The sequence below is a fragment of the Choloepus didactylus genome, chromosome 4 (genome assembly GCF_015220235.1).
Source record: "Choloepus didactylus isolate mChoDid1 chromosome 4, mChoDid1.pri, whole genome shotgun sequence".
Lineage (NCBI taxonomy): Eukaryota > Metazoa > Chordata > Mammalia > Pilosa > Megalonychidae > Choloepus > Choloepus didactylus.
The window spans coordinates 41,488,358-41,503,004 of record NC_051310.1 but is presented as its reverse complement, the minus strand read 5'-3'; the positions used below and the strand labels follow the sequence as shown (position 1 = coordinate 41,503,004).

Here is a 14,647-nt window from a genome sequence, read left to right as displayed (position 1 = left end):
GTTCCCTTTTCCTGGAATTCCCTTTCCTCGGGTATCTGCACGGACCGTCCAGCACTCAGGTCTCTACTCAGTGTCACCTCATCAGAGAGCTTTTCCTGATGACCTTTACCAAAATAGTGTAATGTATTTTAACGTACCACTCCTACTTATTTATTTATCTTTATAGCCTCTATCTCACCCTTTAGATTGTAAACTTTATGAGGGCCGGCACTTGTCTCATTCTGAAGGAAGGAATGATGTCTGAAGAGTCCAGGGCCTTCTGCAAGCTGGGGCTCTGATCAAGGGAGACTGTGAGGGGCATTAGAGGGGGGTTCAATGGCCCAAGTAGACTCTGCCTCGAGCCAATCCTTACCCTGCTCTGTCCCTTAGGATTTGACTGGAGCCTGCATTTCAAGTGGGAGCAGATCCCCCTTGAGCAGAAGATGACCCGGACAGATCCCACCAAGCCTATAAGGTCAGTGCTGCTGTGGGCTCCAGGGAAACACCTTCCTTCCCTGGGAGGCTGTGTCAGTGACCTGGACTCATGAGACACGCTGCCTAAGCCTGACTCTGCTCTGCAGGGACAGAGGACAGAGACCATGGGAACAGTGGTGAGGGGCCAGGAAGCTGGCCAGACATCCTGTCCCAGTGACGCTGAAGGCAAAGGATTCTGGGGAAAGCAGCTCAAGTCCTAGAGCCATCGAGGCTTCTGAACGCTCAAGCTCTTATACTGCCTCTTTCTTCTGCTTTCTCCTAGGACGCCTGTCATAGCTGGAGGCATCTTTGTGATCGACAAGTCCTGGTTTAACCACTTGGGGAAGTACGATGCCCAGATGGACATCTGGGGAGGAGAGAATTTTGGTAAGTTGGGAAATAATAATAATAATAATATTAATATTAATAATAATAATCGTTAACCCTGATTGAGCACTTCCTATGTAGGAGGGCCCATTCTAAGGACTTTATACATATTAATTCATTTAGTCCTCAGTACTATCCTATGAGGTAGGTACTATTAATAGCTCCATTTTACAGATAAAGAAACTGAGACACAGAGAGGTTAAGTAATTTGTCCAGAGCCACACAGCTAGTAAGCAAAAGGAGAACACCCAGACTATAATGTGCACTGCAGCTTAAACATGCAACAGCTTCTCTACCCACATCTGCTCGCTACCCGAAAGGCTTGGAGGTGTGCAGTAGAGTGTGAGGTTAGTGCAAGCAATGAGGTCAGGTAGTCTGGGTGTGGATCCTGGCCCTACCACCTACAAGCTGTTTGGCCCTGGGCAGGTTAAAGCTTCTGTAAGCCTCAGTTTCCTCAAAGGATTGTGATAAAATACATAGCACAGTGTTGTCAGTCATTATCACGTGGCGGCAAGGAAGTCTCTAGACCCAAAGGAGAGGGAGGCTGGCCCTCCCCTCCCTGAAGCAGCAGTGAAGGAGACAGAAGCTGGGCAGAATGTCTCAGTAAGGGACCTGGAGAAGGCTGGAGCTGGATTTGTTGCCTGCATCCCCATCCCACTTCTCTGCATATCTGTGTAGGGGCTGCAGAGCATTATGGAAAGGTCATGGGATGGGGTTGGAGCCGGACTGCAGATTCCAGTATGTATGAGCTGCATGTCCGTGGGAAAGTCACCTTTTTGAGCCTGTTTCCATTTGCAAAATGGGAAGTGAAGAGCACTAGTCTCCCAGGGTGGTTGAGAGGTTTAGGTTAGATAAAGTGGGCATATCAGTCAGGGTCTTGGCAGGATACAGCTGGCATACCCAAGGTGGGTAATTTGAGGAGACTTTATTAAAGGGACTATTTCCCAGTGAGGACAGAGTATAGGGAGCCACAAGGGATAGTGTAGTACCCCTGGGAGGGGTAAAACCCCTGGGTCTGAGTGAGCTGAGTGAAGAAGACCCCTGACAGGAGCTGTGGCCCTCAAGTGTGTGCAGCCCTTATTCCCCTTTGATCCCCTGCTAGTGCCTCCTGCTGCTAAATTTGTCAGCCCCTGCAAGGAAGCTGGTGGTGCAGACCCCAATGGCAGCCACGCAGAGCAGGGTGGAGAAGGGCGGGGAGTGACTCCAGGAGGTCTCCAGCGGTGTGGTCAAGAACTTTGTGGGCAGATAAAATACCAAGGTCTGTTCTTGCTCCAGCAATGGACCCAGTCCTTTGCAGAGCCCTTTCCCACTGTTTTCCTTTTTCATCCTGGCCATTTTCCCTGTGACTAAGTAGGGCTGGTGGTATCTCACCCATTTGACAGGTGGGAAAACAGAGGATGGCGTTGGATCTCAGTTAGGCAGCTCCCCATCTTACAGGTGTATGTAGCTCATTCACCAGAGCCGCGTAAGTGTGGTGGGTGTTATCCAAGTCAAATTCTGTGTCTCTGAGAAGCTGTTGGGAGCAGACATCTTTATCTTCTCTCTCCCTGATTGGGAAACACATTAGCAGTGGGACTTAAAACAGGCCTGATCCCATCTCACAACCAATGATAGAGGAAACAGGCAGTGGATTTTCTCCTCTTTGTAACTCGCCCTTGGGAACCATTTCCAGGCAGGCGTTTGGAAGAGCCAATCCTGGGAACTGGGGTGCAGTGACCCTCTCGTGTGTTTGGGGCCTACGTGACCTCCTTTGTGTCCTCAGTCTCGGCTTGCAGGGCTTTGGCAACGCTGGTTTCCTGTAAAGACTTACAGGGCTGGGAAACTAACTGTCTCTCCCTCCCTGGATCTGGAGGCTTTTTTCGTTCAGGCTGGGACTGACTGAGAAACAAGTGAATGATCAGAGAGCTAACTTCAAACCCTGCCTGAGGCAAGGGCTCAGCAGACTGGGAGCTTGAAAGGTGAACTGTGGAGTGGTTCTGGGGAGGCTTTTGTTTCTTAGGAGAAATTCAAAGACACTTCTAGGCCAGCCTTGGTGCTCAGATGTTCAGCTGCTGAGACCAGTTTTCAGCCGTGAGACTCCTGGCACTGGTGGGTTTGAGCCTTTCATTTGATTCCTTTGTCGAAGGCAGGGAGATGCCCAAACTGAGGCTGTTTCTGTGTCCCTGGAGAGATCCAAACCCAGGAGCCCAGAGGCTGCCTTGAGCGTGGGGCAGGGGTGGGGCTGGGGTGGATGGGGGGTGGCTAAAATCTTTGGATTTACATTCAGGATACTTTTAAAACGTAGTCAGGTCATGTCACTCCTCTGCTTAAAATCCTTCAAGGAAGTGTTATAATAAAGAAAGCTGGCGGGGTGAGGGGGAGGAACACTATTTTCTGCATGATTTTTCTGTAAACCTACAAGTTTTCTAATAAAAATAAAAATGTATGAGGGGTTACCCTTCAAGGGTTCCCATGTCACCCAGAGCAAAACCCAATGTCTTAATGCTGGCAACTAGGTCCCACCCAATCCGCTTCCCCCACCTCAGAAAACACACACCCTTACATCTGCTGCCCCCTGCACCTGCCAGCCGCGCTCTTACCTTTGGGTCTTTGTCCTTGCTGATCCCTGTGCCTGGAGCACTGTCCCTCAGAAAGCCAAGTGCCTGCCTCCCCACCTCCTTTGGGTCTTAGCTCTAAAGTCCCTTTTCAGTGAAGACTTCCCTCAAGAGCCTATTTAAAATCATAGTTCTCCCCATAATTGCAATGGAGAAAAATTAAGCCAGTCTTCAGCTCTCTACCCAGGCTTAACTTTTCTCCATTGCAATTATCCCCAACTGATTTACTAAATATTTTCATTTTCTTATGTATTTATATTTCTTATTCCTTACTTTAATGAGTCCTGTCCCCTCCCACTAGAGTGTAAGGGTTTCTAGAACAGCGTGTGACATGTAACAGGTACGAAAAAAATTTTGCTGGATATACTAAAGAATCTGATTCAAACAGTGCAGCTTGCTAGACAAACTGTGAACTTTACATTGCAATTCTGCAGCTGAGCATTTGGGTGACCTTGGAGAGGTTCTTTAACATCTTTGAGCTCTGTGGTCCTCATCCTGATGATAATGCCAGCTTATAGGTGCTGTGAGAATTCAGTTCGACCTTGGCACACAGTAAGTTCTCAGTAAATGGATGACGGTAATAGTTACCACTACTGCTGTTGCTGTTGTTGATAATAATAATAATAGTTAATAATAGAGTGGAAAATATGGGCCAAGTGGAATGAAGTAACTTAACTAACTTAACCACGTTAGTTCGGCAGAGGTGGAACCAGAATGATCTTCTGTCCCCTAGGTCTGTGCCCAGAATTGGAGGAGGGACAGCGCCCCAGGAGGCTGTGGGTAGACCTAGGAAAACCCGTTCATAGACCCAGCCTGTGTGTGTGGGTTCAGCTATGCTTAATGTCCAGTCCTGCCCCCCAAACCACATCTGGGCATCCCTGGTGCACCCAGACTGGCCAGAAGGGGGGTGTTAGTCCTCCTCCCGTTGCTACTCACTGGGAGGGCCCTGACCAGTCCTGCCGGTGAGAGCCCCCACACCTGGCGAGGAACCATGAGTGTCCTTGTGGCAAGTAGAAAGGACCAGGTTAGAACACGTGAGAGAAAGTCTTATTTTTTAAAAACATTAAAAAAACCAAATAACAAAAAACAAGGGTTATGGATTTTCAGTGCCCAACTGTAGGACTAATATGAAATGAAATAGGAAATTGGAAGAGATTGGGTGAGGTTCCGCCAGCTGCCAAGGTGGTTCCTTGCCAAGAATGACCATCAGCGAGCAGAGAACAGAGTAATTTATAATGTCAGTTCTTGCACACCCAGATACGTCTGGGGGCCACCAGCATCTGCAAAAGCTCAGTCAGCTCTCTTGCCACCATCAAAAGGATGCTTGTCTCGAGAGGGCCAGCAGGTAGCCTGAAATGGAGACCACCTGGGCCAAAGGGAAGGTCTGGGTTGACCGATAAGCAAACATGTTCTTCCTTAGCTCGTACCTAGATGGGGCCTCCTGGGTAGGGGCTAGAAATGATGCTGCTGTTTGGTTCGGTTCTCCTACTCACAGTCCTAATATTCCTTCAGAGCTTTTCTCCCTGCTCTGCTGGGGCTCAGACGTGGGGAATGTGTGTTTGTGTGTGTTAGTGCACACATGTGCTCATGATGGGATGAGCAGTCAGGCATGTGTTAAGGAGTGGCACACATCACTTAAGCAGGCCCAGGAGCTCCAACCCCAGCATGTACCTCCCATGAAGGGCCAAAGAGAGGGGAAGCCAGCCCCTTCCCACTTCACTTGCCCAGGGGCTTTCCCCGCTTCTGATGGCTGCCATCTCCTGCAGAGCTCTCCTTCAGGGTGTGGATGTGCGGTGGGAGCTTGGAGATCGTCCCCTGCAGCCGTGTGGGCCATGTCTTCAGGAAACGACACCCCTACAACTTCCCCGAGGGCAATGCCCTCACCTACATCAGGTAGGTCCTAATGGAAAGAGCACTGGACTAAGAGCCAGCGCACCTAGGTTCTAGACCCCAGCTCTGCCAACTGACTCCTCAGCATGTGGCTTTGGGCAGCCACCCCACCTTTTTGAGCCTCAGTTTGCCCATCTGCCCCCTCTCGGGACTTACATTCTGAGACTTCAGGTACTTTCAGGGATGGGAAGGTGAAGTTGGGAGGATTGCCGCCAGGTCTCTCTGGCCTTTGGGAAACTGGCCACATGACTGACCGTGTGCTGCCTCCACTCAGTGAGTCTCAAGTACCGGCCCTGGATGCCAGTGTCCCAACCCTGACTCAGTCAAGCATCTGCCCATCCACACCCCTGGCTACAGGGTGCACTTGGTTTCAAGGGGGAGTGGGCAAGGGCCCTGGCAGGCCGCCCCAAGACTTGCTCCTTGATGGGGGTGGCAGTTAGGGAGTTGTCATCATCCCTTCCTTGCAAAGATGATTTTTAACCTCGTCAGGCCTGTGCTTATTTATGCAGCGTTTGAAGCAGCTTAGAACAGCGCCTACACAAGTGCAGCTAATTGAATGATTTACTGTTTTGTTTTGCTTGCCCTACTCCATTTTTACTGTTTTTATCATTATAAAAGTAATACATGGTCATTGTAAACATTCAAACAGTACAGAAATATGTTATATATATTCACATATCTGTGTAAAGATATGTTATATTGTATTATTCTTTATATTATATCCAGAGAAAAAAGAGGAAGTCCCATTTTACCCAGTCTTACTCCTCTGTACCCCACTTGTCTCTCCAGAAGTAACTACTGTTAATAGATTGCTGTTTATCAACTCAGGTCTTTTAATACATTTTCATATATAGTTTTTACACTTGAAGAGAGACAGACAGACACACCATAGATTTATGTTTTGTTTTTTATATAAATGGAGTCATGCTGGATGTGTTTTCTTCAGTGTGCTTTTCTTCCACTCAATACTAAATTATAGCCATTGTTCCATGTCGGCACAAAGAACCTTGGCGTTGTTTTTCCGGAGTGCTTAGTGCTGCATCATGTGGAGGGAGTTAACTGTTCTCCCACTGATGGGCCCTTAGGTTGTTGCCCATGTTTTATTAAACAAATATCCCTTTTGCCCACATGCAGGTATTTGGGTAGAATAGATTCCTGGAAGAGAAGCATCAAGGAATGTACATACCTACAGAATCAATAGGTATTGACAGACTGTCCTCCAAAAAGTTTGCACTAGCTCATACCACTCAGTCAGTACTGCTTTGCATGCACTCCTGAGATTTTCATTGCCCTGTACTGCACAAGGCTAATCTTGATCCTAACCCTGTCACCTCCCTGGTGACTGTTTTTGCTCTTTCCTTCCTTTTAGGAACACTAAGCGCACTGCAGAGGTGTGGATGGACGAATACAAGCAATACTTCTATGAGGCCCGGCCCTCGGCCATTGGGAAGGCGTTCGGCAGGTAGGCCCCTCCAGCTCCCCTGCTTGCCTCCCTCCACCCACGTTAGCACAACCTCAGCAAAATACAAAATGGTGCGTGCACTAAGGAAGCACTCCCAGTCTCGTTAGGGACTGTGCTCCCACTCTCGTGGGTCTCCTTGGTCCTGGTAGGGTGTGGAATGCCGAGACGAGACCCTGGTCCTCCAGGAGCCTGTGGCCTCATGGGGAGAGAGAACCAGAGAAGTCTCCCCCAGGAAAACACTTGCCCTTCCACAAGCTGCCTTCAGGGAAGGGGGCGTCTGTGGGAGTGCTTAGGGAGGGGCTGCCACAGAGAACACGTGGGGCTTGCCTCCACTCCCTGTTGTTCAAAATCTGACTGCCTGTTTTCCTGTCACGCTATGACTACAGTCTAGTTAAGCATTTTCAAAATGCACATAGGTTGCAAAATCAATTTAGTGGGTTGTGAACAGAATTTAAAAGAGAGAGAGAAAGAGAAAGAGATTAGATTAGTACAGAACAGAATAGAAAAAAACCCAGAGTTGATTGCAATTTCAGGTAAGTATTGTGTGAAATTCTTGGTTCTGTTATATATGAGAGAGTGTGCCTATGTATGTATGTGGTGTATACTAGGTCCCCATGTAAGATGTATTCCTTTCTCTCTTAAGGTTGTGGCCAAAAGAGTTTGGAAAACATCATTTATATCAAATATAGATATGTATTTATATCTATCTCTTAACATATAGAAAGCAAGGTCACTGGATGTTTCTTTTAATGGGAACTAACATTTACTGAGGCCCTACTCTACACCAGGCCCAGGGTTAGGCACTTTGTACCCCTTAATTCATGGGGTTCTCGCAAAAACTTATGAAGTTGGTGGTTCCCAGATGACAGGAGCAGAAACCGAGGGTCATGGTCAGTGGGCATCAGTCAGCGTAGATGACCCAGGGAGGAGGTCGTGGTGGGCCCCAGGGCGCATCAGATCGTTCTCGTTTGCCAAAATTCCCCAAATGTTTAAAGATTGCTTTTCTTGTTAGAGCCTTTCTCCTCGAGTGGAACGTAGGAAGGGGAAAGTTCCGGTTCCTTAAGGCTCTGCTCTGTAGGAAAATAAAGACCAGTTTATGGTCTGCTAAGTGACTCTCAAGGAGTGAGAAGCCCAGAGTAAAGAGTAAACCCCGTGGGCTGGGTTCCTCCCAAAGGAGAGCTCTGAGCAAGAAACTGAGAAGAGGAGGGAGTAGTGGCAGGGAGACCTGGGGTCAGCTGATGGCGCAAGGCGGCAGCCCAGGGGGGCAGGGTGGGGGGTGGTGGCTCCCGGTCCTTGCCCCAGGACCCTGCCTGAGCCTGGCCTCCTCCTCCAGCGTGGCCACACGGATTGAGCAGAGGAAGAAGATGAACTGCAAGTCCTTTCGCTGGTACCTGGAGAACGTCTATCCCGAGCTCACGTGAGTGCAGCCCTTGTCTCGGGCATCTGGGGTGGGGGCTGAGGCCTGGGGACCCCACCAGCCTTAGAGTGCCTCACTCCAGATGGTCTGGCTCATGTGAAGGGTCTGGGGGAACTGAGGGGGTGTTCTGAGGAGTTATAAATTAGGAGGGGTAGGAAAGGAATTGTTAGCAGACAATTCTGGGTCTAGGTCTTAGAGCTAGAAATGGACATTGTTCCTTAGAAAAGCTGCACTGCATTATGTAGCAAAGGCCACAGGAACATTTATCACCTTTTGCCCTGTTCTCTCCCTCCTGGGAATGTATCCTTGGAAATAAAGCAACCAAAGCAAAAAGCCGTTGGCAAGTGGAAACATATGGCAGCCTTTTCTGCTGCTGTGAAAAAAACAAGAAGCAACTAACAACAGAGGCTGGGTTTCACGAACCACAAACATTGATTTAAACAAATATTATGCAGTCGTTAATATTATAATCATAAAGACTGTGAGAAGTGTTTGCTATAGCAAATGAGGAAGCAAAATACAAGTGGTGTGTACAGTAGAGCTGCAGCTACCTATAAATATATGTGCGTACCAAAGAGGACTGTGGGTAAAAAGCAATAATGGCTGAGAGGGGGCAAAGAGGATTCTTTTTCTTATTTCAAAATCCTTTTCAATGTCTTGGGTGATCTACACACCTCATTCCTCACATCCTTCAGGTCTTGACTCAAATGTCCCCTTCTTAGGGACACCTTCCCAAACATTTTAAATTGGCAGCACTGTGCCCCTCCCCACCTTCTCTGCTTTATTTTTCTTTATAGCCCTTGTCAGTATTTAACATTACATATTTGGCCAGTTAACTTTGTGGTCTGTCTCCCCCACCTGACTGTAAGCTCCATGAGGGTAGAGGTTTTTACCTGTTTTCTTCACAGCTTCACCTCCAGGCTCTAAACCAGTGTCTGTCACAAAGTAGGCAGGTGCTCAAATAATGTCTTGGAAATTAGCATTCTGCCTGCTACAGCTTCACCTTGAGGAACTGAGGTCATTCCACTACGGCCAGCTTTCTCCGAGGATGCTGCCATGGCTTCCCGGAACACTCCTCTTTCAGAGTTGCCCTCAGAGCCCGCATATCCTTGAGGGAAGCAAATCTTTGTTCTTTGAGGGCAGTACTGATTTTTGGAGAACAGCCATAGTTAGGCTGTAGCCAAGTCCAGTGAATAAACTAGATGACTAACCCAGATAATACAATTCTGGGTCCTAAATACAGTGTGATTCTAAAGTAACAAGACTTAACGGACTCCGGTAGCAATTTCCAAGGAATTCCCCCAATGATTTGAGTAACGGCAGCAACATTGGAAGAGAGTTGGCAACTGAATAACCCCAGCTACCCAGGTGATAGCTGTGAAGGAAAGAATATTAAATTTTTAAAAATGTAATAAATAACTTCCCAAAGCTACTGCTTTTAAGGGGACAGTACTCATTCAGATGTGTTCTTTTCTTAGACCCTGAGAGAAAAAAGAAGCTGTTTCTTTCCATTCTGTGGAAGTTCACAGAACATTTGGAGGGAGCCCATAGACTAAGCTCGGGGGCAGGCGCTGGGAAGGGGTGGGGAGCCTGTGGGAGGTGTCAAGGAGGCCTCGGAAGTGCCCTCCCCTTCCACACCCCTTCCCCTCCCACACGTGGGGGCCAAGCATCGCCTGAGGACCTGTAACTATCAGAAACATGGCTCAATCACAAGGCAGAGAGTGGATGAAACCGGCTGTTAAATGAGGCGTGTAAGCCACCTTCTGTTTGTTCTGTCACTGTGTCAATGTTTTTTTTTAATGTTTAATTTGTGTTTTGTTAAGATAGAAACCCCATACTTCTATCTTATCAAGATTGTTCACCCCCAGCTAACTCAGTCATGTTCTGCCTCCGTGCTCAGGGTGAGGGACTGGGATTTTGGTTAGAAAGGATGTCTATGGGTGCAAATGATAGCAACTTTCCTCCAAATGAGGATCGCAATAGTTGCCCACACTTGGACTCGATCAGCGGGAAGTCTCTTTGAGGGGGCTGAAGGAAGAAGCCTTGGCAACCGTCTTGCCAGGGCTCTAACCCTTCTCCAGGATGGAGCTCTGCAGCTGGCTTTGGCAACTGTTAATTTATTACTTTTGTTAGGACTGCCAGGAACCTTGTCGTGGTTGTGCATTGCACAACCGCGCACATCTGGGAGGGTAACAGTCACACAGTAGACATTGTTTATTACAGCACTTCCTGGCAGATGGCAATAAACTTTCTTCTTACAAAACCCATATATTATGACCGTTTTCTAACAGATGGAAGAAAAGTATCTGGAGGAAGGGGTGTCAATTGTATTTCTACAAAGGTGGTGTCAGGGCTAATGGCTGACTTGCCTGGAGATCTGCAAAGAGGGGAGTGGATGGAGACCCAAGAAGGCTACCTACAAACAGGGCAGCTGAGCCCAGTCCTGCTGGGGAACTGTGGAAGGGTAGTGGTGATGGCCATCCCAGCTGCCCCTGTGCAGTGACCACACAGACACCTCCGGAGCCGCATCTGGTCTTGAGATTGCTCCCCATAAGCAACAGGGGTGGGGAGATAAAAAGAGTAGCAGGGCCTGGAACAACCCCTAGACCCCTTACCTTATTCTCCCAGAGCGTAGTTCTCAAACAAGCCTCAGGAGGCAGGGAATATTTCTTGATAGAGGGGGGAAATATAACAGATATCCCCTGGATGAAGCAGAGAGGGTGGAGCCATTGCTTCTTAACACCCTTGCAACTAGTAGAGGTTGCAAACTGAAGCCCTTATAGTGGTCAGACAGGTAATATAAATAAATAAAGTGGTCAGTGGAGACAATAAGGAGTGTGGGGACTGTGGCAAACTGGGATGTCAAAGCCCCACCCAGAGGGGGCAGCTGCTACTGACTACAGTGGATTAATGTCAGGCAGGTATGCAGACTCAGTGTAGTCTCTTCTTCCCATTTTCCAAAAAGAAGCTGGAAATTCAGATGTTTCTGCAGAATGTCCAATTTTAAAATTTTTTTTTTTTTTTTTTTTTTTTAGTATTACCAACTAATTAAAAGCAACAAACACCACGTTTTGTCCATCAGATAAAACATATCTGGGGGTTAGATTGAGCCTGAGGGCCAGTGGTTTGCAAGCTCTGCTGTAGAGCTGCTCGATCTGGTGCGGGGTCTGGAGGAGGCATACACTGCAGCCAGGAGTGTGGGAGAGAATGAACGTGTCTCCCCGAGACCCCGTGGGAGCAGATCGGTTCTGGGGTTCCATGGGCTTCCAGCCAGCCCTGAGAAAGGAGACCTGGTGTGATTGAGATCCTGCAGGATGTCCACATCTAAGAACACCAGAAACTTTATGAAGGCTCCCCAGCCTCAAGTTCTCTCCCCAACTGAGTTAACAGGAGGCCGATAAGATGAGGCACATGGTCAGACTCTTGAACCCCTCCTGGTTCCCCGTTACCTCTGTGGACTACATGGGGGTGTAGTCCAATAACACAGATAACCTTCAAGGATATAAACTTGTGTCTGTTAGGGCCAACAGTCTCCTTAGGTTTGTTATCCACAGGGTAAGACAGTGTTTATGTCATTGTCTGTGCACATGTGTGTTCAAGCATATTTCCCTGTGTATAAAATATTTTGAGAATATAATGTATAATATTTTGAAACCTAACAGTATGTTGTGAACCTTTTTTCCATGTTATTAAATAGCCCTTCACAGAGTGATTTTTAATGGCTGCAGGATTTTCCATCCTATTTACTTAGCCCATCCCCTACTGTTGGTTATCTAGAAATTTCCAGTGTTTTCAGTAAAATTAACCACACTGAGGTAAACACCTTTGAAACGAATACTCTGCACACATCTATAATTATTTCCTGAGGATAATAAATTCTCAGAAGTGGGATTGTTAAAGGTGTGAACATTTTAAAAAATAATACCACATTGCTCTCCAGAAAACTTGGGCCAATTTATGCTGTCACTGGCAGGATATGAGAAGAGTGAGAAGACGAATTTCACAGCTATTGCCAATGCTGAGGGTGATCGTTTTTTTAAAAAAAACTATCTATACCCACACACATACACATTACCTGAAAAATAAATACATAAACATAAATGGTAAACAGTGGTGACTCATTTAGTTTGTATTTCCTTGATCATTAGTGAGTTGAACACAATTTCATATTGATGTATTTTAAATTTGCTTCTTCAAACTGAGCCCTTTCCTGTCATTTTGAGATTGGTTATAGCCTGTTTAGACCCCAGCCTCCTCCCAGGCTTTCTTTCCTCTTTCTGCACTGCGGCACCCTGTGTTTCTCACCTGGGCTCTCTCCCCATAGGGTCCCCTGTGTCTCTGGCCTTGGCCTCCAGAGCAGTCCTTGGAGCTTCTGGAGCAGTCCCTGGGGCTCTTGGAGGCCCAGGTTTCCCAGAGGCTGCTCCTGTTCCCGCAGCCTCTGCAGCTCACCTCTTCCTGCTGGCCAGGCCTGCCCCGGAGCGTCCCTTCCCATGGAGAACTTCGTGCCCAGGTGATGGGTCAGCCTCAGGTGGGCAGAGGATGAAACTGACACTGTCTTTTCTCTCAGTGTCCCAGAGAAAGAAGTACTCCCTGGCATCATTAAGCAGGGCGTTAACTGCTTAGAATCCCAGGGCCAGGACACGGCCGGGAACTTCCTGCTTGGAATGGGGATCTGCAGAGGGTCAGCCAAGAGCCCACCTGCACCCCAGGTAAGCTGCTTGGGACCTCTGAGTCCAGAGACAGGGTGGGAGAGGAGCCAGGGGCATCATCCAGGAGGGGCGGAGGGTTTCCCTCTGCTCATTCTCTGCTCCTTCCTCATAGTCTGCTCTTGGGTCAGTTCCTGCCACACTCCCAGCCTGTTTCCAGCCTGTCACATGGTTGCCCCTGTGTGCACCACCTGCTTTCTCCTTGCAGAGGGAGAAATGCTGCCCTCACAGTGCCCAGTTCTCTCCTGGGACACAGGTGGTCAGCTTGTATAGCAGGAGCAGTGTCCAGACTGCTGTGTGTGAACACATGTGCAGGCATGTACACACGTGGGCAGCATGTGAGAGTCCATGTGCCCACATCCAAACTAGACCAGGTCATGGAGACCCCAGCCTGGTCCAGCTCCCTGGCTGCCCTGTCCCACATCCTGTCTCTCTCCCATTCCCCAGTGTCCCTTTGTGCATCCTTGATTGCCCTCTGGCCAGCTCCAATTCAACTTCCCCTGCCACCCACCCACCCCACACACAATATTTTTTTCTGGAAAATTTCAAACATATTGAAAAGTTGAAAGAATTATACAGCAAACACCCACATACCCACCCCTAGCTTCTACCATCATTAGCAGTGTGTTATGTTTCCTTTATCACTTATCTATCAGTTTATCCATCCATTGCTGATCTTACTGTTTGACCCAGCCCTTCTGGTCCCCATCTTACAGGAGTGGCTGTTCAGTGACCATCTCATCCAGCAGCAGGGAAAGTGCCTGTTTTCCACCTCCACCTCCACCACCCCTGGGGCCCGGGTCACGCTGCAGGTGTGCAACCCGAGGGAAGGCAGGCAGGTAAGACTCCCCGTTCTGGGAACACTGCAGCCCCAGCCCCTGGGGACAGGGCGGCCAGCAGTCCCAGAAAGATACTCAGTGGGTGCAGCAGCCCCTGGAGGAGAGCTCCAGGTTGAGACATTTAGACCCAGAGAAGCCCTCCAGGTGAGGATCTGGGGTCCTAAGCTGATATCCCAGCCAAGCCTATTACTTCACTGATGAGGAAGTACTTCTTCAGGTGAATATTTATTTAATGTCTGTCTCTCCTGCCAACCTGTGTGCTCCATGAGGGCAGAGACGATTTGTCTTAACAACTGAATCCCTTGCCCCTGACAACTCCTACAATGAGAATAAGTGTTAGCTTTTACCAAGAGCCTGTACTGGGAGTTTTACATAGATGGTCTCATCTAACCCTCCCAGCAACCCAGTGGTGTGGTCCTGGTACTATCCTCATTTGATAGGTGGATCCACCAGGCTCACTGGATTTAAGAAATGTGTGTTGGATCACACAACTAGTAAGTGGAGGGATTGGGATTCAAACCCAGATCAGTGTGTGTGACTCCTAAGCCCACTGTTTGAACCCAGCACATAGTAGATACTCAAGAAGTATTTTGTGGCTGTCTGACTGAGACATGGAAATGGTGATTTCTCGGCTGTCATGGCCCGACATCTCTGAGGTAAAGCCTCCCGCCCACCCTCACCCCTCCTTATTGAGGCCAGAGGTAGAAAGTAGCTCCCAGGGCCAGACTCCACTCAAATACGTAGGGGCCGAAGCATCCATTTTCCACTTTGTGCTGGCCCAGCCTACAGGGCTTGCAGGAATTTCCTTGGGCCCTATTCCTTCCGCTCCTAAAAGTCCTGCCAGGCCCCACAGCCCCTGGGATGGCTGTGCCCCTTCTCCTCTCAGGAGGACAGGATGA

The 14,647-nt window shown here is 48.5% G+C and overlaps 1 protein-coding gene across 1 annotated transcript in view; it reads left to right on the top strand.

Moving 5' to 3' along the window:
• GALNT16 (polypeptide N-acetylgalactosaminyltransferase 16) overlaps nucleotides 1-14,647 on the top strand; it is a 108,340-nt gene that overhangs the window by 88,757 nt on the left and 4,936 nt on the right. Inside the window, exons 9-15 of the mRNA XM_037832452.1 lie at nucleotides 370-454; nucleotides 737-840; nucleotides 5,201-5,327; nucleotides 6,694-6,786; nucleotides 8,120-8,203; nucleotides 12,771-12,912; nucleotides 13,626-13,748. Coding sequence (XP_037688380.1) covers nucleotides 370-454; nucleotides 737-840; nucleotides 5,201-5,327; nucleotides 6,694-6,786; nucleotides 8,120-8,203; nucleotides 12,771-12,912; nucleotides 13,626-13,748 — 758 coding nt within the window. The remainder of the gene's footprint in view (nucleotides 1-369; nucleotides 455-736; nucleotides 841-5,200; nucleotides 5,328-6,693; nucleotides 6,787-8,119; nucleotides 8,204-12,770; nucleotides 12,913-13,625; nucleotides 13,749-14,647) is intronic.